We start from the raw sequence: 27,092 nt of genomic DNA on the forward strand, positions 1-27,092 counted from the left end.
CTGGAGCTGTTCCCCCCGCGACCCGACACCGGATAAGCGGACGAAGATGGATGGATGGATGGATGAAGTTTAGCTAATGTCCGGTGGCATTTTCATCTCCTTTTTATAAGCCGTTACTTTATATGCTTAACATTAGCAGAGATTTAGAAATTGGTGTGTTCATCAGTTGTAGCTGCGGGATGGGAGGTAAAGCTGCACCTTGTTTTCTTCACGAGCAACGTTAAATGAAAGCTAAAATGTATAAGTAGTTTACCATGTAACAAGTATAACGTTCCGTTATAGCATTCATAACGGTAAGTATCATTTTATTGTGTTTGCTGTCTTTTAACAGAGACTAAGGAACAAATGGAGGCTGCACTAGAATCACCAAAAGGGAGAGATGAGGAGGAGGAGAGGGAAAGCAAAAGACAAGTAGGGAGACAGAGGCCAAAGAACGATGTTGAATAGATTATTTGTTATATTAGAGATTGCCATTCAAAAAATAAATGCATTAAATTAACTAGTTTGTCTGTGTCTTTAAGTTTTTGGGTGTGTATATAATATAAACTGTTTTTCAATGTTTATTTTTCCCTCAAATTATGACCTGGACACAGGAAAGTTCTAACTGAAGAATTATATTCAGATGCTACCTGTTTTAATAACTCATTAGGTATACAACCCTTAAAAGACTAATGACTGCAGACAGAAAGAGAAAGCTTTAGGTTAGTCCAGTAGTTATCCAACCTGTCGTGGTAACATTAGAGTTGTATCACAAGTATAAGCATACTGTAACATGAAGGTACTACATGTAACTGTGTAGTGGTGTAATTTCTTCATAATGGTCTTAACTGACAACTCTTGACCATTAAATACACTTACACCTACCTTTAATGTGTTAATGGGTGTTTTTTTTTTTATCAATGGTGTTGTTATGACTTTTCATATGGTGTTGTAGCCTTGTAGCTTGTGCGTTTACAGTACTATTTAACCTATCTCACTTGCAGTTTACTGCATATCATACTGCGTGTGGTAGCTCATTAGCTGGTAGCGTTTACCTTGTAGTTGCTGATCATATTTTGCACTGCATGTGTTTGAAAGCTGGAAGCTACTGGACAATGAGCTAAAGTTACATACATGCAGTAAACTACAAGCTAATGTAAACGGTTAGCTACTGTAAGCTTAATGTAATTAAGATTAATTAATGCAACTCTCCTTACCGGTAAGTGTCATGACAACTATAAAACATGAACACCCACGAGTTTTTAATGTATTGACATGGGATAAATAAGATAAAATGACTATGACTTACATTACAGTTCTTTCCAATTGCTAAAACACAATTTTGCAACTAGGGTGGTTTTATCTAAATACTTAACACAGTTCACAAAACCAAATGCCCAAACTGCAAAATACCTCATATATCCTGCAGAATGAAGCACTGCAACCAAAACTACATATAGCATTATCAAAATCTAACTTTTGCACCAAATGGCACACACTTTATTCATATTACCAGATTTTTGTCTAACCAACTACACACTGTTGGGCATAATGAAAAGCACTCTCATCTTTAGGAAAAAGAAAATTGCAGAAAAAATTAGCAGAAAAAATATAGAATAAAGACTGCGGTCACGCCATCTGTGCTTCGGAGAAGCGCGGTCACGCCATCTATGCTTAAAAATAGATTGCGCGTCTACACAAGGTTGCGTGGTAGGCTCAAGGTGTATCCGTTTACTGTTTTTTGTGAGCATATTTTTTTTCAGTCCAATGTAAATATATCTGCTGTGCATATGTTGCACTGACTTGTTTGGTGAAAAAAAACGTGAACAATCGACAAAAATTCGACAATTTGAACTATTTTAGTATTATGACAAAGCATGCGCTTGGTGTCGACAGACTTTTAAAAAAGGTCAAATCAAATTATTTTCTGCAACTCCAACAGATTATTGTTCTACATCTCACAAACTACCACTATGGTGATTTTCATGTTGTTCTTCTGTTTTATTATTTAATAATGGCCTGCCGAAGTACTATACTGTATACCTGGCTATACAGCAATATTTAATAAATTCATAACAAATTCAAATCAAATTGTTTTCTGCAAACTCCACCAGATTGTTCTACATCTCACAGACTACCACTGTGGAGATTTTCATGTTGTTATACTGTTTTATTATTTAATAATGGGTTATGAATTTATTAAATATTGCTGTAGCCAGGTATACAGTATAGTAATTTGGCAGGCCATTATTAAATAATAAAACAGTAGAACAAAATGAAAATCTCCACAGTGGTAGTCTATGAGATGTAGAACAAAAATCTGTTGGAGTTTGCAGAAAACAATTTGATTTGATTTGACTTTTTTTAAAAGTCTGCCGACAACAAGCGCATACACCTTGAGCCTACCACGCAACTTTCTGTAGACGCACAATATATTTTTAAGCGTAGATGGCGTGACCGCGCTTCTCCGAAATACAGATGGCATGACCGCAGTAAAAAGAGGCACCTGTGGTCTTTTCATAGTGCTTACTTCCTGATTGAAGTGGTATCAATGAACCATTGAGGTGTTTGGCCAGGTGGCACATATGTTGGCCAATAAACTCATGTAGTGTCATTTTGAATGGTAGTGTTTTGAAATGGCAAACATGTGACTGCATGTTGTGTCTTATGCAGAGAACCATGTTCAGTGCATTTAAAAAGTGCCACTTTGAATTGCAAAAATGTGTGTAAAGCAGAAAATGTGTTTAGACTTTTGGAGACTTGAGAAGAGGATTTGCTCGCTCTGTGTCAGTTTAAATAATTGTGCTATGCATGTCATTTTAGTGTGTTAGCAATTGGAAAAAACTGTAAAGCTTATCAGTGTCGGTAACGTTACCTATCTTTGCACGTTGCGGGCAAAGTTCCTGACAGAATATTCTCCTCCTGCAAGCAGACTGATGCTGATTCACCTTCTCCATCTCAACAAAAAAAATTTAACCGCACTGTTCACAGTTCCAAATCCATTTTGTCCAGTGTTTTGAAATGAGAAACTGCTAGTCCGTCTGTTAAAAGCATAGACAGTGAGGTGCTTTTCCGTGTTTTTTCACCTCTCCTTCCTGTTAAAAGACAGACATTCCAGGAAGGTCCGTCCTCTGCTAGATAGGCCTTACCTTTTCTGGTAGACGTTAATGCCATTGTGTTTCATGATTTGTTGAAGTGTTTTTATATTTGCCGTTGTGTTTTATGATTTGTTGAAGTGTTTTTCTTAGTGCAGTTGTGATTTGCACTTCAGGGCCACCGTATAGCTCCCTTATCATTGGCATCATTATACTGCAACATAAATTTATATTCTTATTGTATTTATCGTTGTTTCTTGTAGACCGCAAACACCAACACAAACAACTGCAACTCAAAATAAAGCTCTGTTAACCAGATATACTTCCTCTGGAGCCTGATTCTTTGACCGGAAGTCAAGTCCATATCTGCCGCCTCAACCAGTTAAATTGTGGGCGGTCCCTCCGTTTCACCAACATATATATTTCTTATTCACTAACTTATCAAATACACATCAAAACATGTAACTGCTTTACTTATACCTAAAATATAGAAGTGAAATTAAAAAAATATGAAAGAATAATGATATATTAGAGAAGATTTATTTTACATGACTTTTATAGTTCAACATCATCAACAAAGTCATCTTTAGCCCAAAACAAAAATGAATAATCATAAACAATAAAAGCACATTTGAGTTAGAGATCACAAAGCATTTCCAGCTTTTTAACTTCTTTGTTACTTGTTCAACAACACATCATCATCTGGTAACAAGTTAATCATTAACAACATTTGAAAAGATGCCACAGTATTTGCACATGAATCACTGGCATCAACATGTATATATTTCAACTAATGCTGTTTTTTGTACTCTCCAAGCACACATCAATTACTTTTCAGATTACATTTAGCAAGAATCTTGAATAAAATTGTAAAAATGTAAATAGTGGAATAAGTAATAAAAAGTAGTAACATAGTAAGTGAAACATCTCATCACATGGTCATTGTACTCAGGCCTACATCATCATTTCTGTGCACGCTAGTCATCATGTAAGTTTGTTTAACATCTTTTTATAAGCAATAAAACAAGAAAAAAATGGTAAATTTGTAAAAGGTAAAAACAAAGCAGGTCAGGAAAAAGTGATTTGTGTTTCAATATTTCTCATTCACTGACTTATCAAATAAATATCAAAAGATACAACTGTTTTGTATCTACATATTAGAAGTAAAATAATACCAAAGATAACATGTTAGAAAACATCTGTTTCACATGGCTTTGGTAGTTCAACATCATCATCTACAACATCAGCATCTTTAGCAGTAGTTATTACAGATAGAGCTGTAATCATAATAAAACTAAATTAAAAACACAACAAAAAAGGATAATAGAAAACCATAAGAGCATGTCAGATCAGCTTTTACATGCTATTTTTTGTATTCTTCAAGCAAACATAAAAATGTTTCTTGTTACATTTAGCAACAAATGTTGAGAATAAAACTATAAAAATGTAAATAGTTGAGTAAATTATAATAATAAAAGTAAGTAAAACAATCTCATCACATGGTATTTGTACTTAGGCCTACACATCATTATGATGTGCACACAAGTCACTGTTAGTTTATTAAACATATCATTTAAAAAAAGAATAAAACAAGAAAAAGTGGTAATATGAAAGTAAAGTAAAAAAGCAAGTCTGCATCAAAACTCATTTTTAATATTTGTTATTTACTAATTCTGTTTTGTTTTTCTTTGCAAACATGGTTTTTAGAAAGTCAACTCAAAGTCACAATGAATGAACCATGCTCTATAACAAAACATCTAAATCCTCTATTATTGACATTATTGTGCACACCAGTTTTACTGTGCATAGCCATATATTTTTTGTCAGACGTTTTCTTATGTACATCATTTTCACTTTTGTGCACACTGGTCATTATACACATAGCATCTTGAAAATGGAAACAAAAACATTTCAAAAAAGTTGTTTTAATTACACTGAATTATACTAAAAAATCTTTACTTTTCTAAGTAAAGATAAAATTGTAGTCTTTTATTTGACTGATTGCTCTTCTTAATGCCCTACTTCAGTTCCCTTTTCCTTTTGGAATTCTCTGGACATTTAATAAATGTTTAAATGTTGGTTTGTTTAAAAGATATTTTCAGGATTGTACGTTGTTCACTTAATGTTGAATGCATCTTTTAATCCCTTCAGTGCTTGTTCCTTTGTGATGCTCCTCCAGGCCTCTGGAACATCAGCTGGTTTGGCTTTGTATGCCTGAGCAAATCTTTCATTGTATTGAACCAGGACATACTTCCAGTAGTCCGATGCCTCAATGGTGGAGTCAGGAGGAATGTGCCAGTCTGGATAGTACTTTGTGTACTCCTTATAAGGATGGTACACCCATTTAGTTTCTGCGTTTTTGAATTTACGTTTACTGTGCACATCTGTTGTACACAGTGTTGGAACCAGCTTCTCAGTGGCCACAACCCTGTATGTACCAAGACCTTGTGGCCGATGAACAGCTGCATGATGTTTCTTGTGGTCTTTGCCTCCAGCCTCACAAGGAACTTTACAAAATGGACATTGTTGTCCACAGCCAAACATCCGCTTGAAAAGCTCATCTTGTGGTTTGATTGGAAGTTTGTTCAGAGTCTCAGTGATGTCGTCAGAGTTTGAGAATTCCTCCTGCAGCTGTTCCTTTAATTCACCCAATGATTTAATGAGGCTCTTTGTAAATGGATGACATGTGCTTTGGATTTGAAACAAAGTGCTTCTTTCAGCCTCCACAGAAATGGAGATGTCTTTGATCAAATATTTGCGCATTTTGTCGATGAGCTTTGTGATGCTTTCCTGGTTATCTGGAAGCAGAACACCATCCTCTCCTTTTGATGCTCGTTCTCTTGCTTCTGTTATTTTGTGAACTATGACCTGCAGATTGTTATTCTTAAGTTTGCACAAAGTTTTGTCTATTGACATGTTTCGCAGAACGTGCTGAAATATCCAATCCTTAACATATATCTCATACGTACAAATGTACTTGACAAAACTCTCAAAGTCTTCCTTTTGCAGCAACTCTTTCTGAATGTTGTACTGGAAAAAGGAGCGTGAACTGTACTCTGCTGAATGGCAACTTGTCAAAATCTGATCCAAAATCTGTATTCCCAGAGATCTACTGATGTACTCTTCAACAGCAGGTTTGATACAACATCTGACAAAATCCTTTGCTTTTCGTTGGCAATCATCTCTCTGTTTGTATAAATCGATAAAATCTGACAAGTACTGAGGCTTGTACTTCTCCAGCTGGCGTTTTGGATCCCTATTTGACAAGAATTTTCTGTGCATGTGAAGGAACTCTCTTGAGGCAATGCCACACATGTAAAGTTTCAGGTCAAACTCAAACTTGGGCTTGTAATCCTTGGAGTATTGTTTCAGCGATTCATCCACTTTTTCCAGAAGCTCCCTTGTAAAAGAATCATTGTAATCTGTGTCTGTTTTTGCAGCATCATGGACAAACCGTGTGCAAGACTCAATAACACTGTCTACAAAGCTCTGCAACTCTCTTTTTGTGTCCTTATTTTTTATCAAGGGCAGGTTTGTTTTCAAGTGTTTCTTTTTTGCCTTAAATGGATCCTTCACAATGTCTTCTAGGTCTCCAATGTTCTGTAATTCCTCATTGACATTATGATTTAAGAATTGTTTTCTCAACTGTTTTAAGATGCTTGCTTCTATGTTTTGTTCTTTCAGACCGGACACATTTACAGTGACTTCAGCCCACATCTTTTCAAACTCATCTTCCAGTTCTTTGTCAGTCAGTGTTTGGTGTTTGCAGTCTCTCAAGAGGTTCATAACTTGTTCTTCAATCATTCCTCTGTTGTTTCTTTGAATGTCCTGGACCTCTTTTAAACTTTTTCTTAGCTTGAGTGCACAATCCAATTTATTGTCTACTGATTGTCGGATTTCATTTGCAAGACTACTGATACTGTTGAAAAAATCAGTTTTGAATTTCTCTATCAGATTCACGTGTCTGTCTTTCCTTTTGTAGTATTCCTGCAGTTTCTGCTTCATTAGTTTGTCTTGGTCTGCTATTTTTTCTTCCACCTGTAATTTTTTTGATTGAACTAATTCATACAAATGACTGAGATCAGATTTGTTGTCACCATATGATATATCCCACTCTGCTGATGTCTGCCAGGAGAGAATCTCTTTTCTAAACTCCCATTCCCATTGATTGAACTCTTTGCAGACATTGTCGTACGCATGAGCCGCAATAGTGTTTCTGAAACTGAATATGAAGTTCTCATATTTTACTGCTTTCCAGAGACTTCTCATCCATTCTAGAAACTCTGGAATCTGTGGGACTTCATAGCGTTTGTCTCTTTTTACTGTCTTCAAAAGATTTTTCTTTAAATCTGCTACAGCTTCACTGTAACCTGTGTTTACTGGTGCCATCGGTGGGGTCCCTTGCCAGAGCCCTGGGATGTTCCAATTGTTTTTTTCCATGTCATAGTCCAGCACATCTGTGAAAGCTTTTATAGCAGGCTGCTTTTCCATTTCGGCTGCAATTTGGGTCATTTCATTGAGCTGGTCCAAGAAAAGTTTTCTGTCGGCCTTGGTCTTTGCGTGAGCTGAGACTCCACCAACATTCTGGTGCACAAAATGACAAACTGGCTTTTTACCAATTTCCTTCATTCTCAAGAAAGCATGTGTTGCAATTTGCAGGACATCTTTCATTTCTGTGGAGTTCTCCATTGAGACATTGATAATTGTGACATCACTTAAGCCAATGACAAAGGTTGCCAGCTGGTTGTCATGCCCATAACTGTCCTCTAGTTGCGCCAAATGAGGAGATTTAAGACCCTCTGTGTCAATGAGAACTATAAAGTTACAGTTCAGCTGGCATTGCATATCCTCACTTACTCTGAGGAAGAGCATATAAGCTCCTCTTGTGCATCTGCCACTGCTGACAGGAAACTGCACACCAAACATGGTGTTGAGGAGTGTTGACTTCCCACTACTTTGAACACCCAACACCGTCAGTACCAACAATCTGCTCTTCTCTCCAACCTTCCTGTGAAGCTCCATTAGCACATCCGTCACCCATCTCTCTGGGATGTTAGAAGCATCTCCATCTAAGAGCTCTAAAGGATATCCATCCAACAGCATTTCAGCAGCCAAACCAGGGAGATGAGACATTTTATCAGCAGTGTCTTGTGACTGCAAGGAAACCTCATAGATCAGCCCCATCTCTCTCATGTAATGCTCTATTCCTAAAGAGCTATCTAGCAAAGCCTGATCCAGCTGTGCAATCTCTTTCACGTTTTTCTCCTCTTTGTTGCTCTGCTCTGTCAACTTGTGACGCAGTAAAGGTAGTTGAATGGCAGTCTGCAAATGTGCATTAAGCTGAAGTTTTACCCACTTTACGAAAAAATCTCTTTTGTCTTTGTCAGCTGTAGATAAGTGGTCAATAAAACTCTTCATAGCATGTGATAGTTTGTGTTTGCCAAGCTCCTTCTTAATCTGTTGTTTTTCTCCCTGTAGCTGAGATTTATATTCTTCTGGTTCTAGATCACCAGGTTCTTGTAACCTACATTCCTCCATTTCTAACTGTGATAACCTTTTCCAGTTAACACCTTGCAAAGGAAGTTGTTGGTTCTTGTAGTCTGGTATACGCTGCACACCAATTCCTTTCACAATCTCCTGAGCTGCTTTCTTTTCGTCGTCACTTGTGCGTTCATCCACAGACAGACCAAGTTCAACAGCTCTCTCAAGCATATTTTCAATTGTCATTGTGGTTGTTACATCTGTCAGTGATTTCTTGATGGCTGTACACAATTTATCTGAAAACGTTGCAACGTTTACCCTTGGATCTTTGATTTTTATTCTGGTCTTTGGTAAGTCCAATTCTTTCTGTGTTCTCTCGACAGACACCATATCCTCTGTAACATTCCCCTCCTTGCGGTTAACAACGAAGAACAGTTTGGATTTGACATCTTGAAGAGAAGTCAGAACGTTGTGCTCCTCTTCTTCAACTTTGTCAAGGAATACAAATGTAGCAGTTGACACTTGAAAAAGAAACGTGAACTGTGCGAGTGACTCATAAATGTCTCCTCGCAAATTAGCGAATGCAACTGGTTTTGGAAATATGTCAAGATTTTCAGTACCACTGGGAAGGTACCAGCAAACCTCTACTAAACCATTGGCAATTTTTCTTTCATGTGCTATTCCTTTCATATCTCCGTGTATGAACATATTGTTGTTGTACTGACCAAAGCTGAGAATATGATTCAAACACTGGGACTTGGATAAACTGCAGTTTTTCAGCCTCACAAAGGAGTAGAATGGAATATCTGCTTGGATAATGTTGTTTTCGACAAACCCTCTTGATTCAGACAAATGATGTGGACGCCACTCTTTGACGATGTCCCTCAGAGCCCAAAGCATCAGGGTACTCTGACTGTTATTGCCATGGGGCAACAGCAGTGGGACAGAAAACTGGCACATTGACATCTTGAGGGCCATTTCCTGTTGCAAGAAGCTGTCTGCACAAAGGAAGAGTGCTACTATGAGGTCGAGAGGGTTGACCTTATTATCCTCTGCAGGGTCATCAGCAGTGTAAGGGTCATAATCATCATCATCATCATTGTCTGATAACTGTGTACAGCTCCTGCATTCAGAATTGAGTTTAAATAGTTTTCTAAGAAAACCCCATGGGATGTCCTTCACAGATGAGACAGCTTCTTCATGTATGCTGTTTTTGTTGATCTTCAAGAGAGACCGAAGAGTGAGTTTGTTAGGATAAAATTTCTCCAGTCCAACTTTGGAGAGGAAGTTGAGTAGGACTGTCAAAGAGAAAGAAGATCACTTTTAGAAATTAACGAAGTAGCCCATATTGTATTGTGTGTTTATGTTTGCTTGTGTGAGTTACAGGTACATGCTGTTTCTTTGAGAATAACACCTGGGAGGAGTGACTTTGTAACTCCCTCTGCATCAAAAATCAGCTTTTTTTACGTTTTGTGTTTGTGTACAGGTTTGTGAGCGTTGGAGGTTTTGATAAGCAGATGTTTTTGGATTTTGGACAAAGGCAATCTTGCTGTTTGCCCCTGCTCCCAGTCTGCATGCTAAGCTAACTGCCTGCTGGCTAAAAGTCGATACACAATGGCCCTCATTTATCAACCTGACGTAGAAACCAGTGCAGATATGAGCGCACAAATCATCTTACGTCAGGCTTCATGTGTTATTCATGAAATGTTTGTATCACACCAATCAGAGCGTAAGAATGGTCGTGCATTGAAAAATGCAGCGGCTGTAAACAATCCTATTTAAATATCACGCCCCAATATATTCTCAGTTTTGAGGCCTTGCCCCTACAATTCACGATGTACGAGATACAGTGAATCGAAAACTTGCGTACACAAGTTTAAACTTGACGTGAGATTTGATCGTAGCCTCCATTCACGTCCATATTGATAAATGCCGAGCTTTGCGTAGAAATTACCGTATGCCGGTTTTACGCTTGTTTTCTGTCGTACATTCATTCGTAAGTGAGGGCCATTGAACTCACATGAGGGTGGTATCCATTTCATCATGAGTGCATTTACCACATTATTGAAATACTCCTATTAGTACATGTAAAAAAAAAAAATTTAGACTGTTACGCAATTAGTATTTTAGTAGTGGCTATACATTTTCAATCATTGATCCCTAGATAAAATAAACTATTTCTAACTATGACTTATGAAAGGATGCATGTTGAAGGTGCCCAATGTAAATGTGTGTTTGGATTCATGTTTCCGTTCAGTGTTACTCTCTGTAAGCATTGTGTGTATCCTTGAGGTCTGACACGTGTTGAAGGCATTTCTTTCTTCATATAACATCAGCACAGCCAAAGTTTATCAATATTTAAAAACTGCATTGTTTTACATCCATGTCTGCTAGCTTGCATTCCTCTTTTTCATTGCCTTTTTTGGTGCATTACTTTGTTTCTTGGCGCATTACTGGATAAGGTATTTTTAGACGGTAAGCGACACTTTGTCTGCATGTCAGCTTGGATCTGCAGGGTCTAAATGCACTACTCGTGTAAATTTGTAAAAAGACACCCATAAAAGCTATGCGAGTAAAGGCCAAATGCTACAGTGTATGCGTGGTAACCATGGCGTCTGTACACTACTGTATCCCTGCCAGTACAACTGAATGACATAAGTTGACTATGATATCAAATATCCCTAATCACAGGTTTATTAATAAAAAGAAAGGTCAATCCTAAACCTAAGACTGTTATTGTTGATATCTAAAGTGAGCTTAATTACCATAGTCTTAACTTTATAGCCTAATTTAAGTCAAAACTATACAAAACGTTACTTGATACATACAGTCTTGCGCCAATGCTCTGCCATGTGAAAGCCCTACTGATTATTTCCTTATAACTGTTGAGAAAATAGCTCCACCTACCTGCGGCTTCCCACTCATTGAAAATGAATTACTACATGCATCAATCGCTCCCCCTCTAAAAATATATTTTGTATTCTAAGTGGGGTTGTACCTGCAGGATGTTGTCTGTCTGTGTTCTGCGTAGACATGGTCAGACTTTTCTCTTTACTCCCCTGGGCCTTTGCACCTAAAGATAACAATAAATATATTTTAGTTTTACACAAAACATTGTAAGCTATTCTTCATAATTTCTTGCTGATCAGTTACAAACTGTAAATAATTGTGGTGGAGGTTTATCTTAGCTTTAGCTGTTCTTTAATAAATTACCGTCAGCTAATACACTTCAACATATGTACATCTACATTCACGAGAACCATGGAGGTCACGTTTTCTGCATTACCGTATAACACACAGTATATGCGCAAGTGCATTAGAATACCATATATGAAGAGGTGTCAAAAGTATTCACATTCATTACTCAAGTAGAAGTACATATACTAGGGTCTAAAGGCAATAATGACTGTTATATTAAAATCATACCTGCAAACTCAGAAGGGCTGAAAAAGGTGACACCTCTCTCTCTCTCTCTCTCTCTCTCTCTCTCTCTCTATAAATAAATGGAGCACCTTGTTCAATTGTATTTGTTTTGTATGTTCAAAAATATAAAACAATTAAAAGTTTATCTAAATAAAAAAAAAGGCGACATTAAAGAACGGCTTGTGTATTGCTAAGGCCACAGGGTCCAAATTAAATGATTTATTAAAAATGTAATAACAATAACTTATTTCAGGCTAAGTCTGTGTTCAGACAACTTCATCTACAGTCTGGTGTTAGAAGCCTCTCCAGTGAAATACAGACACTTTTACACCTTTTAGCTGTCAGCATTTTAACCATGTTTACTCCAGCTGCTAGCTAACGGTAGGCTAACGTTACCTGCTGTTGAGTGTTGTGTTAACTAGCTAACTTTAGGCTAACGTTACCTGCTGTCAAGTGTAGTGTTAACTAGCTAACTTTAGGCTAACGTTACCTGCTGTCGAGTGCAGTGTTAACTAGCTAACTTTAGGCTAACGTTACCTGCTGTCAAGTGTAGTGTTAACTAGCTAACTTTAGGCTAATGTTACCTGCTGTTGAGCGCAGTGTTAACTAGCTAACTTTAGGCTAACGTTACCTGCTGTCAAGTGTAGTGTTAACTAGCTAACTTTAGGCTAACGTTACCTGCTGTCGAGTGCAGTATTAACTACGGTGGCCGGGAAGTGCAATGCAACATTACAAAGAATTAAACACTTTTACAAAGCTCAAGACAAATTTACATTTTGGAAAACAAATTTACATTTTAGAAAACAAATTAACATTTTGGAAAACAAAATAACATTTTAGAAAACAAATTTACATTTTGGAAAACAAAATAACATTTTAGAAAACAAATTTACATTTCGGAAAACAAAATTACATTTTAGAAAACAAATTTACATTTTAGAAAACAAATTTACATTTTAGAAAACAAATTAACAAGATGCAAAACACTTTTACAAGTCCCGAAACAAATTTACAAATGACAGATTCTTCACGGAAAGGGAATGTACCACATACCGGAAGTGATGAGGTGTTGCTGGTGAGCGCAGTAAATTTGTGTTGTTGTGAGTATATGGCGCGAATGAAGTTTATGGTGACATTACGTGTGGTCGGTGTTTTGAGTTTTTAAAGGACGCGGACCTGACAGAAACAGGGAACGTATTGACAGCCGCGGCCGGATCGAGGCTACAGCGGGGGTGCAGCTGAGTCCGTCTGCAGCTGCAGGACCTGGAGCTCACTGCCCATTCCTGGGAGCCAAAACGACACCACGCAGCTGGAGACCCAGGCCGTATTGCTGGGCCCGCTGGAGGGAAGGGAAGCCCGGGAGAATCAGATCCAGGACTGAGCGGACTGTCACAACCTGCTGAAGTTTAAATCACAAGTTTCCTAAAGGGAGTCTGGCGGGACTCGGACTGTGGATGACGAAACATGACTTTAAGTCTCGTTAAATGAATAACTACATGCAGAAATAAATTAATCATTAGTGGGGGAGTGAGCCTGGACATTTCAGTCTGTTTAAACTTCACTTTGAAGCAGAACCTCTTAGTTCAGAAGGGTGAAGTTTCCGTTTGTACTCATATCTGTGAACTGATTATAATAAATATTCTTTGTATTAACACCTTAATTAGTCTCTTTGTCTTTTTGTTTAAAAGAACTACAACATCGCATGAGATTTTGACGATTTATAGTGATTTTATTTCCGTTAGACCTGTGTGCCTACCTGACGCGATGCATTAAAGACGGCCCATAGACAGTATATAAGGGAGTGCCTCCCCTGTTCCAAGATGGCGGCTCTATTGACGCATTCGATCCATAACTGCCGTAGTCAAGGCGACATGTATACAACACCTCATCACTTCCGGTATGTGGTACATTCCCTTTCCGTGAAGAATCTGTCATTTGTAAATTTGTTTCAGGACTGGTAAAAGTGTTTTGCATCTTGTTAATTTGTTTTCTAAAATGTAAATTTGTTTTCCAAAATGTAAATTTGTTTTCTAAAATGTAAATTTGTTTTATAAAATGTAAATTTGTTTTCCAAAATGTAAATTTGTTTTCCAAAATGTAAATTTGTTTTCCAAAATGTAAATTTGTTTTCCAAAATGTAAATTTGTCTCAAGCTTTGTAAAAGTTTCATTCTTTGTAATGTTGCATTGCACTTCCCGGCCACCGTAGTTAACTAGTGTCCCGTGCGGCGATGTTTCAGTTCCCTCTAACGTCCGTTTTCGGAGCATCAGAGAGAAGCGCAGACATTTAAGTGGCACCTAAATAAGGCACAGAAATCTGCGTTGCTATTCGGTCCGGTAGATAACGGTCGTTAAGGTCTGTGCAGGTGCGATGGATCGCATACAAACCAATAGGGTGTTGGAATGGTATATGTTTATACTTGTCATCCAACCACAACCAAATTCACTCTCTCCGGGTGGTGCAATTTATCTGGATAGTTAGTTTTTTTTGTGTGTGTGTGTGTGTGTTTTTGAACAATGACAATGAAAACAAACCGAACTGAAATAGGAGTGTTGGGGACCAAGAAGCTGGTTAAACCTGATTTAACAAAAAGGCCTCAGATTGAGCTGACCAGAGAGACAAAGGAATCATGGCCTGTATGTAAAACCCAAAGCCTGGTTAATTTACACCTCTATGCGAAAGTCCCAGCCAGAAGGGACAAGCCTCACAGCTGGCAGGAAGTCAAAGAACTACAAGATTGTAGTCTTCAAACTTTCAAGAGTTTTGAGTCTTCCTATTGGTTCAGCGGGACCATAAACACAGCATGGGGTCTCAAACTATAAATAGCCTGTTAACCCCAAGATCGTCGCTTTTTCGACGGTGACCCAGGTTACTACAGGAGGCACACTAGTCCGGGCTAGCTAGCCAGTATCACCTCGCTGGTCGAGTTGGAGCTGGGACAATTTTATATCTGTCTGATATACAAAGGGGATCCGAGGAAATACTGACAGAGTATTCCCTCATCTGCAGCGGGTTTAATCAGCCTGGATTCAAGAAAAGGACTGCGTTCTGTTTCTTGCTTGTCGATCTGGATCACGTCTCATCCCCTGCTCTGGACGAAACGGATTGTTAAACTCTGGCGGGAGATTAACAAACAACGCACACCGTAAGGCTTTACACAGTTCTGGGCAGAGTTAGAACTAGTGCGTTTTGGTTTGTTTATTAATGAGCAAAGGGTTCGCTACCGCTTGTGCCATTAAGGTGATCTGTGATTGAAATCATGTATTGGCCATATCTGGTTATTAATGTTTCTGTGAATGTATAAATTGATCACTATACTATTTGATTTTGTTGTGTTAAGTAGCTGGGTTAAAACCGTAAGCGCTACCTGCCAAACCACTCCTTTGACGGAGTTTAGTTACTGTCTGCGAGACAATCGCGGAAATCAGCTGTTAGCCACTGAGCTGGCCGTTATCGATAACATCAGAGTGTTTCTTTTCTTTTCCTCCTTTATTCTGTTCCTTTTACTAACACACACACGGACATATAAGCTAGCCACGTAGCTCCCGAGCTAACGCTGCTAACTTAACCACGTGGAGTTTGTATAGAGATAATAGGTGATCTAGCATATGGTATAAACGTGCGCGTTGCCTAGCAACCCCACCTCGTCTTCTTCAGCGCCTCTCCGTGCACCCAGCACCACTACCGCCCTCTTGAGGCTAAATGGTTTTGTGCAGCTCACAGGAGTAGCCATTTTTGGAGTTGTTTTTGTATTAGAACTACACTTCGACACCGCCCCTCCTCTTTCACTCACTCTCTCTTACACACACATACACACACACACACACGCACACACACACAGACACAGACGTGTCCACAAGACATGCTGCTTTTGTTTTTGCTTTGTTTGGTTGTGATATTGTAAAATATATATACGTTTTATTATTGAAGGATTATTGATTGGCTACTGATAATTGTGACGTTAATAAATTCGATTATACTTAATTAGCAGTTGCTGGTGATTATTGGTGTATTTGTTGTGATAATTGCTGGTCGAACGGGTCGCGCTCGAAATCACCCCTTCCTTTAATTCCTTTTAAAGGATTTTTACAGAAATGAGACTGTTCCACAGTTTGATTATTGGTCCCTGACTTGCAGGGTGGTGCCCCGTTTTGATTGTTTGTCGTTTTGATAAAGTTATTAATAACCATATTCATAACTTTATTAATATTGATAAAACATATTTGATCATTTGCCAATGATCAAATCTGTACCCTACTGGTATCCTACAGGAGTAACAAGGCTATTGTATTGTAAGGAGTAGAAAGTACAGATAATTAAGGCTCCGTACTCGGCCCCCTCCTCTTCATCATCTACATCCTCCCTCTTGGTCAGATACTCCGCCACTTCAACCTGGACTTCCACTGCTATGCTGATGACACCCAGATCTACCTCAGCACCAAATCCCCCCACAATCCTCCCCTCTCCCACATCCACTCCTGTCTGTCAGCTATTAAAACCTGGATGCAACACAACTTCCTCAAACTCAACAGCAACAAAACAGAATTCCTCCTCATCGGCTCCAAATACACACTCAGTAAAACCAATAACCCCACACTCACCATTGACGGCACCATTGTCTCCCCATCTTCCCAGGCCCGCAACCTTGGTGTTATCTTTGATTCCACCCTCTCCCTTGAGCCTCTCATCCGTCAAGTCATTAAAAGCTCCTTTCACCTCCGCAACGTCGCCAAATCAGACCCTCTCTCACACCCCCCGCTGCTGAAAGACTCATTCACGCCTTCATCTCCTCCCGACTGGACTACTGCAACTCACTTCTCCTCGGCATCAGCTCTACCAACATCAACCGACTCCAACTGGTCCAGAACTCAGCCGCCCGCCTTATCACCCGCTCCAAATCCTGGCACCACATCACTCCAGTCCTTAAACAACTCCACTGGCTTCCCATCTCCCACCGGATCACCTACAAAATCCTGGTCCTCACCTACAAAGCCCTCCACCATCTGGCCCCCTCATACCTCACTGACCTCCTCTCCCCCTACCAACCCTCACGGTCCCTCAGATCTACCTCAGCCGGTCTCCTCTCCATCCAAAAGTCCAAACTCCGCAGTTTTGGGGACAGAGCCTTCTCCAGAGCAGCTCCCAGGCTCTGGAACTCCCTCCCCCAAGAGATCCGCACCTCTGAGTCCCTCACTATCTTCCAGCCCCACCTCAAGACCCATCTCTTCACCTCTGCCTATCCCTAGCCCCACGACCCCCTCCCTTTTCATCTGTGTCTGAATCTTGTTGTGTTTTGTTTGTTTTGTTTTGTTCTGTTTTTGTGATATACCTCCCATGTAAAGCGAATGAGTCCATGAAAAGCGCTATATAAATTCTGATTATTATTATTATTATTATTATTATTATTATTATAATTGTGTGAAAATGTAAGGAGTAGAAGTAAAAAGTCTGCTGTAAAATAATTACTCCAGTAAAGTATAGATACCCAAAATTTCTACTTATGTAAGGTAATGAAGTATTTGTACTTCGTTACTTGACACCTCTGCATATATGACACAAACAATCACAATCACATCAGATCAGTCAAAACACTAAACATGAAGTATGCTCAGTGTGTCATTGATTAGATATGGTTTTATGCAATTTCAGTGTAAAGCACTTGATTAACTACAGGTAAGTAATTGCAATATATTTGGATGAAAACACTGACCAAGTAAAAAAAGAATTTAAATGATTCCAGTATATAAAGTTTCACTGAAACTTACCTGACATCAGGTAGGACAATCCGGGGATCCAACCAAACATGACCTCTACCCAATCAATCAATCTGCAATGTTTAGCAGCACAGAGCTAACATTAATTACAGTACAACACATGCAGATAAACAGTGCTGCCACCCTTTCATCTCTCCCTTGTTCTCTTCCTGATCAAACAACAGGTGAGGGTGTGTGACTGACAATCGTCTGTAGCTCTGTATTGTGCTACATTATTTTTAGGATATGAAGGATATGCTTTAAATCCCTGTTGTTTTGTGATTGTACACCGCTCAACTATTCGTTTCACGTAATCCGTCACAGTAAAAAAGCTAGAGACGCTCTAACTTCCGTTTCACAATTGTATATAAAAGAAAGCAGTTTGGATTTAGACATGTAACGTAGGAATTATGCTCTGTTCATTATGTTTTCAGAATGTAGGTTTATGCTACATACTGTACATGTTGTCAAATTGTTTGTGTTGCATGTGTGTTTCTTAATTTATTTGTGTTTGAATCTGTTTAAATTAGTGTGTGCAGGCGTGCGTTATTGTGTGTACAATGTCACTACCAACACCCTCCAGAGTAAACAGCAAAACCAGCGTCAGATTCTGTAATTCAGAAATGTTGATGTTGGTGTAAACACACCAACATAGATTCTGTATTAGAGAAGTTTGGCTAACACTTTACTTGAAGGTATCTACATAAGAGTGACATGACACTGTCATGAACACATGACACTGTCATGAACACATGACACTGTCATGATACATGAACCCTAACCATAACTTGTCATGACAAAAACAGTGACACTTACTATAAGAAGCAATACGTCATAAACGTTTATGACTGTTTATAATGTTTATGACACATTCATGACAGTGTCATGTTACTATTATGCAGATACCTTCAAGTAAAGTGTAACTGAAGTTTGTAGCACAACCATTTGCCCACTTTGGTTTTAAGATCAAGAAGAAAGCTGACCACACTTATGAGTTACATTACAGTTTGATATTATTTGTGCTGGATTTCTTCCATTCATTTGATGATTGGTTTATATGTAGTTTAAATGGGAATGTACCTGCATGTTGTTGTCCTTCTGGGTTCAGTTTAGAGATGGTCAGACTTTTCCTTTAACTCTCCTGTGCTTTCAAATCTTGAAAAAATAAATATCTTTACTTTCACAGAAGCAAAAGCATTGTATTCTTTGTAATTAATTACAGAACAGTTGCAAAAGGTAATTAAAAAACTGCACATAAAGTAGCCTTAGTCTGTCATTTGTTAGATACACATACTTGCAATGTTAGTGTCAAGCATTTGATAGCTATATGTAAGTTATTGCAATATATTTTGGATGAAAGCTAAAATTAAAACAAACAGTAAAATGTTTCCAGGTTATAAAGTTTGACTGAAACGTACCTGACATCAGACGGCAGGAGACTCTGGGGCTTTCTGGGTCAGCTGTGGTTTTTATACTGCACATAGAAACCGAAAGCATTTGATACACCAGAATAGCAGTTTTCTGTACTTTATCTTCATTTGGCTGGGAAACAACCCAAAAAAATTCCCCCAGCTTTTTCAACCATACAGTTTTGGTTAACCTTGATTGCACAAATGGTTACAGTCTTTTTGTACGAACAATGACACATTACTCACATGACTTTTTTTGCTTCAATCAAATATGAAGGATATTATTTAAATCCCTGTTGCCTTGTAACTGTACACCGCTCAAATTGTCGTTTCACTTGGAAATACGTCACAGTACAAAAGCTAAAGACTAGCTTGTTTTACTGGAACTGGGAAAGTATGAAAAATATGTTGATGGTCAGACTTTTCCTTTAACGCCCCTGTGCTTTCAAACATTGATGAAAAAATAAATATCTCTTTACTTTCACAGAAACAAAAATATTGTTTTCTTTGTAATTCATTGCAGAATAATTGCAAACAATCAAATCAGATATTTAAAGAACTGCACATAAAGTATCCTTAGTCTGTCATTGCTTAGATACACTTGCATGCAATTTTTTGTGTCAAGCATTTGATAGCTATAGGTAAGTTATTGCAATATATTTTGGATGAAAGCTCAAATTAAAACAAACCGTAACATGGTTCCAGGTTATAAAGTTTGACTGAAACGTACCTGACATCAGACGGCAGGAGACTCTGGGGCTCTCAGATTTTGTTTTTATATAATACTGCACATAGAAACCGAAAGTAACAGCAGATTCTGGAAGCGCCAGCCTCTCTTTTCATAAACAGTCTGTTTCCCAGAAATCATGTGTCTTCATTTGCTTAGCCAGAGGGTGGAGCTGCTGTACAATTCTCTGAAATGTTTCCAAACAAATTGCTTGTGTGTGTGTGTGTGTGTATGTGTATGTGTGTGTGTGTGTTGTGTGTGTGTGTGTGTGTGTGTGTGTGTGTGTGAGAAAGAGAAAAAGAAAGAGAAAGAAAGTGTGTTTGTACTGATGATGAATAACAACTCACCTCAGCTGGTTTTGCTTTTACTTCAATCATGGCAGCTAACAAAGCCACACACACACACACACACACACACACACACACACACACACACACACACACACAATTTTGGAGGTTAACTTAGTCACTGAGCTTCTGTCCTATAATACACTTATATAATAAACATGTACACAAACTGTCGTTGAACTTGGCTTTTCTGGTCAAAACATAAACAGTGAAACATAAACATTAAAAATATGTTGAATGTAATTTCACAAATCAAAGATAAAGTTAACTTGAAAGCTCATTATGTAACTTCATATATAAAACCCTCATGTCTCACCTACACAGGTGTTTCCACGTGTTGAGTCTGATCAGACTGATTGATTAACATCTCTCTCTCTCTGCTCTCTGCAGGTTGGGCTGATCCTGAGCAGAGCTGCAATCAGCCTGATAACTGGAAACACCTGGGAGGCTCTGCAGAGAATCACATGTTAGCAGCACAGTGATGATGATGATGATGATGATGATGATGATGATGATGGTGTTGATGAAGAAGATGCCACACTTCTGAAGCTGCTGGTGAATATTGCACATCCACCTTTGATGCTGGAGAGGGATGTTTTGACATGGCTGCTGTTCTGCAGTGGAACCACTGGATGGCAGCGTCTAACACACAATATGTGAATCAATCAAATGAACATGTCATCAAAGTTTCTTTATTGGTTTGGCATTTACTGTTTTTGGTTGTGCTCCAAAAAAAACACATCATACATCTAAGTTAGACCTGGGTCCTGTTTGAACATTTTCAAAAATAGAACCAGTCTGATTCCTGTATCGGTTTCAATACTTAACCAAAATAATAAGTTTTTATATGGAGGAATATAAACAGTTGAACAATTGTTTCAGTGAACCGTAAACATGCAATCAACCTTTTTGAACTTTTTGGCTAATTTATTGATTTGGTTACCTTTCAATAAAAATAAAAAAAACTACTTCTATTTCATGTATGGGGAAATCCTGGCCAAATCACTTCTAATCAGATTAAATAGAAATGTTTTTATTTTTACAACATAAGGAAGGAGTTTCCCTCGTGACAACAATGCCCAAAGTTGAAGCATTTATGTTTAAGTCTGCAGAGTAGAATCATGTATTTCATGTTGTCCCAGTGCACTAATGTGGAGAGACATTTTGAAGACCATAGTTTGTGCCGATGTTATACTGAGATTCTACAATGTTGTCTATCCTCATTGATCTAAACAGGGAGGACAAATTATTAAAAACACCTTTCTGAAACAGTCTTTAAAAAACCCTGAACATTATAACTGTCTGGAAATTGGACAGTGGAAGAGAAGATTCCTTGTTGTTAATGGAGATGTGTCCACAGCCTGCAGAGGGTCATCACCAAAAGCATGTGTGATACCACACTATGGGCCCTATCTTGCACCTTGGATGTTTGGTCTTCACTGTGCAGGATGATGTGTGCAGAGTTTGACACTAGGACGTTTTTGCATCCATCTGCTGAAGGGAAAAGTTTCTCTGTGCTCACCTTAAATCTCAGTCTACGTACCTGCAGGATATACTGAAATCACAACAGGTTTTGAAGCCAATCATGGTCCAAAATGCAACTTCCTCAAGCATGATGTGGCAACAACAAAGCTCCGGGTCATAGATCTGTGTACCAGACACAAATTAATTTTCAAAGCACAGTATTTTTTACACGCCTAAAGAAAAGGGTTCTTCATTTTGTAACGATGAAAAGGATCTGGGGCATTCTTTCGCTTGTCTATTTGAAAAAACTAAAATCGTCCTTTAGAAAGAGGCAGGTGTTCCCAGTGAAAACAGCTGAGACAAGTTCAAGACATGCCAGCCAAAACTCTTTATCTAAATAAAATAAATAAATAAATCCATGCCACATATGAAGCTTTGGTAGTTTTAAAATACATGTATCTCTAGGATCAGAGTTTAATGAGAAGCAGTCCAGACTGGCTCTGACAGATAAATAGCAAAACTTGATCGAATGTGAGGTTGCATATTGTGAGTTGTGTTAGTAATTACAGTCTTTTGCCAATTTAATTGCAGCTGTAATCTAAATAGGCTTACAGAGCAACACTCTCAATTAGCAGTTTTATAATTACCACTGCATCCCTCCACCACTTAATTACTAACAATTTGTCTCTGGGAGAGCTATTGTTAATCTGCAGTCTAGCAAGGAGTGATTAGAACAACAGACTTTGTTTTACATCCATTTCAGTTGTTCTCCCAGGTGTTCTATCATACACTACACGTTCTCCCAAACAACTGGAACCTAAAGCAGAACACAACGAGACAGTGGTGAAGATTTCTAATGATAACAGGTATGAGAGAAGTGATCGTAACGCTGCCTTCACATTGGCACAGTAGACATGGCTGCGAAAAGACCGGAAGTCATTCATTTCCTATGGAGATTTGCAGACTGCATGCGAATGAGTGCGATGCGAAAATAAATCGGGTCCATTGGTCATCCGGATGCGTTAAAAAAGTTAAACTCGTACGACAGGCAACGGACGGTTCCTATCTGACAATCAAATCTGAAGACTTAAGTTTTAATAAAATAAATAATGATTTCATAACAATATGTTGTCATGTAATTTTTAAATTTTCATGATTTCCTAATGTTATTAGGGCAGTTAATATGACACCTGCTATGGCTAACTTGGTTAGCAACAGACATCGAACTATTGACATTATACTGCTTTATCACATTTAAACGACCTGACATATCAACATCCTGGGACAACTTTTCTCCACGCAGCAGCCTTTCTGTTTATATCTCTACAGCCCTCAGATGAGAGGTCAGAGAGAATTGGACATTCGGACACTGACAGAATGAGTCGTTCTAGTCTCTCTGCCATTTTTTTAGTCAGTAGCTCAGTCAGTAGGGAGTTGGGTTGGGAACTGGAGGGTTGTTGGTTCAAGTCCCCATATGGACCAAAGTATGGTGGTGGACTGGTAGCTGGAGAGGTGCCAGTTCACCTCCTGGGCACTGCCAAGGTGCTTTTGAGCAAGGCACCAAAACCCCAACTGCTCCGGGCGCCTTTCCATGGGCAGCCCCGTCACTCTGACATCTCTCCATTAGTGCAGGTACAGGTACTGAGCATGTGTGTGCGCAATTCAGGCTTGTGTGTAATGTGTATAATAACAACAACAGAGTGAAAACATTGTAATTTCCCTTGTGGGATTATAGTATAAATTATTATTATTTATTAAATTCTGCGGTGCATAATTCTGGGGATATCGGGCTGGTTCATCATCATTGAGATATGAGGTGTGCAAAGTCTGACTAGTCCACACAGCATTCTGGGATGTGAGAAAAACGTGCTCTGGTTTATTGGGCTTTCTTTAAACCAATCACAATCATCATGGGTGGTGTTAAGCGACGGACGGAGCCACGGTGCCTCTGCAAAATAGCCTTGGGAAGGAACTTGTTTTGGTGGAACGTGTACGGTCAAAAGTTGTTTTAGGGCGTTTTCACACCTGGAAGTCCGAACCAGGGTCCGGACCAAGGTTCATGTTTTTGTTACATTGTATACATTTGATCCGGTAACTTTTGGTTTCACACTGCAGTTATGCAAGCGCACTAAAGATCTATACGTGACAAAACTACATCCTGCTGTCATCACATACGTGAGCTGAGTCTCCAGATACTTAGAATTGATTGGTTTGTAGACAGGCTTCCCCGTCCTCTCGTATCCTCTCTCTGGGTCTGAGTTTTTTCTACTGCCTGCTGCTCTCCCCTACTGCCGCAGCTCTTTTTGAGACCGGGTTGTTTCACACCTGTAATTTTGGTTCAGATCAAACTGAAAAGTCGGAAAGTCCGGACCTAATGGGGAAGGTGTGAAAACGCTGTAAGTCGTGCAACAGAAAACTCAGATTGGACAGATAATCTAGCTAGCTGTCTGGATTTGCCCTGCAGAGATCTGAGGAGTCAGCCCGGTCTCAAGGAAGTTCGTGTAAATGTGACGTTATTTGAATCTATTGATACGTGTTCACGGAGACGTTTTTGTCGTTTTTTACGTGGTGGACAACACGAAAATGTGAAGTAATGTATTTTAATGGGAAGCATATTTTGTGGCCACAGCACGAAATTGTAGGGAGTGATATAAAAAGCCGAAAATCCGCGTAGGGAGGTTGGTCGGGATGGGTCAAACAACACAGGACTTTCACGCGTCCCGTTTGCGGCGCTTTGTTTCCCGGGGATGGCGTCCCTGCGTGTGGCGTTTTGTCCCGTGTGTTACTGTGGCGCGTCTCCTGTCGTTTAAGGCGCCCTTTCCCCGGCGTTTAAGGCGCCCTTTCCCCGGTGTTTAAGGCGCCCTTTCCCCGGCGTTTAAGGCGCCCTTTCCCCGTCGTTTAAGGCGCCCTTTCCCCGGCGTTTAAGGCGCCCTTTCCCCGGCGTTTAAGGCGCCCTTTCCCCGGCGTTTAAGGCGCCCTTTCCCCGTAAGTTTTTTCCTAAACCCAACCTCCGCCATCGCGTTATTGTGGGGCATCCCCAGCGGGCCGTCTCGCGGGCGCCTCCCGGCTTATGGAGCGTCCTTTTCGGCCGCCTCCCGGCGGGTCCCAAGCAGGCCGCCTCGCGGGCGCCTCCCGGCTTATGGAGCGTCCTTTTCGGCCGCCTCCCGGCGGGTCCCAAGCAGGCCGCCTCGCGGGCGCCTCCCGGCTTATGGAGCGACCTTTTCGGCCCGAGAAAATAATGTGACATTTACACGTAAAAAACGAGAAAAACGTCTCCGTGAACACATATCAATAGATTAAGAATAACGTGGACATTTACACAAACTGCCGTGAGACCGGGTTGGAGGAGCAGTTAACCATAGTCCTCACAAATCTACCGGAGGTTAGATCGCCAACACAAAGAAAGAGTAAGTTAATGGACATCCGGCCGAAAATTAGGGAAATCTGGCGGAATTTCCGGTGGCACCGGAGCAATCCCAGAAATGCACCGAAACACACTGGCACCCCCAGTCAGCAGAATGTTCCCCTGTGGGTGGCTGTAGTGCTGATGATGAAGGATGACAGTCACCAGGTGTCATCCGTATCCTACATGTTTTCTCCTCTCGGTTTATTTGAAGTACAAGAAAGCCATCGAAAACACCATCTGTGTAGTGTGTTCACCCAAAATGCAGACTGTATAATTTCATGAAGAACAAAACAGTACTAAAGAATATGACATGTTTTTCACCTTAAATGATGAACAGACCTTTAAAAAAATTTAATATATTATATTGTATCTGAATCCTAAATCGACAGGGGGGACCCATGACTCCAGTATAACAGAATAATACAGATCTTTGGGCTACAAACTGTAAACTTGTTTCTCTTTTTTCACAGTCAAGTCTTGTTTTTAAAATTTCGGAAATTAGTATTTTGCAACAGGACAGAAAAAGGGATATCAAGAAAATCGCACTATATTGCAGAAAACAGGCTGATTGGTATAAGACACAGGTGAAAAACAATTCTACTAAAAATTGTGCGTAAATTACTGCTAAAGATGGGGATATTTATAAATGTGTGAATGTATTTCTGTTGTATTGTCTTGGCACTGCTGTTGTCCCAGCGATACTCTGAATGCATTTGTATGTTTATGTCCCAAATTATGTCTGTACTTATATTAAATTAGTGCTAAACAATTTTCAAACAAGATGTAATTTGCTGGAAAGGAGCCATTGAGCGTTAATTAGAAACACCTCTGCACATGTGGAGCTGACGCCAAAACAAAACGACTGAAAGAGTCACACACATATTTTTCAGCGGAAATACTGAGCCTCATCAGTTTTCTGTTGATGGAAAATATATTCAAATCAACTGAGCAGTCTATGCATTTCACTGATTAATGTGCTGTTCCAAGACACTATGAGCAACACTGTGATTTTTCTGACAAACATTTAAAAGACATTTTCTTTGTGAACTGCTGGTGAACTTTCCTCACATCTGTCCTCGTTTCATCCCAATGATTCACTCGTTATCAGTCAGTTGTCAGAAGAGATGTCCTCTCGTTTGGCTTCTTTGGCTTGAAATATGTGAGTGAACTGTATTTGTGTGTGTGTGTGTGTGTGTGTGTGTGTGTGAGAGAGAGAGAGAGAGAGAGAGAGAGAGAGAGAGAGAGAGAGAGAGAGAGAGAGAGAGAGAGAGAGTGTGTGCGCATTATCCTGCTCCGTTGGCAAGACAGCCACAATAGAGCTGACTAATGCAGAAATAGACTGCAGGCTAAGCTCCTTTTTCAAGAAATGTCTTGAAATGTGAAGGGTGCATTCTGTGGCCCGTTCCTCCAATATTTATATCTCCTTCTTTATCTGGTGACGTAGAAATGTGCGTCACCAGTTTAAGTACACACTTACTCCCACGCACACAAACATTTACATAAACATATTAAGAAGAGGAAATGATGTTGCATTTCCACTGCGCCTCCCAATAAAAAGTTAATTCTGATAACACTTTCTCTTGAGAGCTTAATGTGTGTGTGTGTGTGTGTGTGTGTGTGTGTGTGTGCGTGCGTGCGTGCGTGCGTGCGTGCGTGCGTGTGTGCGTGCGTGCGTGTGTGTGTGTGTGTGTGTTTTAGTGGGTAAAACAGATGTATTGTGTTTGTCTCTGGTGATAATGACTTCCTCAGACACAGCTCATTATGTCAGCAGGGAGTGAGGTGGAAGAACCAAGACTGAAAGAAAAACAGACCTGCAGTTATACCAGAGAAAGTTTGGACTGAAGTCATTCATTTAAATGGCATTGCAGTGATCAGTCACTTACTAGCAGAGATGAAGCAAATGCATATTTTTTATTTTTAAGGCCTTTATTAGTGACATGAAAGAGAGAGAGAGAGAGAAAGAGAGAGAGAGAAGGGGAATGACATGCAGAAAGGTGTGGCAGGCCGG

General features: G+C 39.4%; 1 protein-coding gene across 4 annotated transcripts; it reads right to left on the reverse strand.

Moving 5' to 3' along the window:
* Nucleotides 1-3,633: 3,633 nt before the first annotated feature.
* Nucleotides 3,634-20,236, reverse strand: LOC120555671 (up-regulator of cell proliferation-like). 4 transcript variants are annotated; one of them, XM_039794592.1, is made up of 6 exons: nt 20,215-20,236; nt 19,150-19,205; nt 18,812-18,886; nt 17,744-17,805; nt 11,554-11,628; nt 3,634-9,853 (listed from the first exon to the last, which is right to left on the reverse strand). In XM_039794592.1, exons 4-6 carry the CDS (start codon nt 17,781-17,783, stop codon nt 5,190-5,192), a joined length of 4,779 nt encoding a protein of 1,592 aa, XP_039650526.1. In that variant the 5' UTR covers nt 17,784-17,805; nt 18,812-18,886; nt 19,150-19,205; nt 20,215-20,236; the 3' UTR covers nt 3,634-5,189. The 4 variants fall into 4 exon arrangements, with proteins under 4 accessions (XP_039650526.1, XP_039650524.1, XP_039650527.1 ...); XM_039794590.1 differs by lacking the exon at nt 20,215-20,236 and adding an exon at nt 19,871-19,929; XM_039794593.1 differs by lacking the exon at nt 20,215-20,236 and adding an exon at nt 19,830-19,850.
* Between the last annotated feature and the right edge of the window lie 6,856 nt (nt 20,237-27,092).

The sequence above is a fragment of the Perca fluviatilis genome, chromosome 3 (assembly GCF_010015445.1).
Source record: "Perca fluviatilis chromosome 3, GENO_Pfluv_1.0, whole genome shotgun sequence".
Classification (NCBI taxonomy): domain Eukaryota; kingdom Metazoa; phylum Chordata; class Actinopteri; order Perciformes; family Percidae; genus Perca; species Perca fluviatilis.

Excerpts from the sequence above, each read along its gene's own strand:
- LOC120555671 (XM_039794592.1), bottom strand. The coding sequence starts at position 17,783 with ATGTTTGGTTGGATCCCCGGATTGTCCTACCTGATGTCAG. Across the intron at positions 11,629-17,743 it reads ATTGTCCTACCTGATGTCAG|GTGCAAAGGCCCAGGGGAGT; the intron begins GTAAGTTTCAGT and ends TGTTATCTTTAG. Across the intron at positions 9,854-11,553 it reads AGACAGACAACATCCTGCAG|TCCTACTCAACTTCCTCTCC; the intron begins GTACAACCCCAC and ends TCTCTTTGACAG.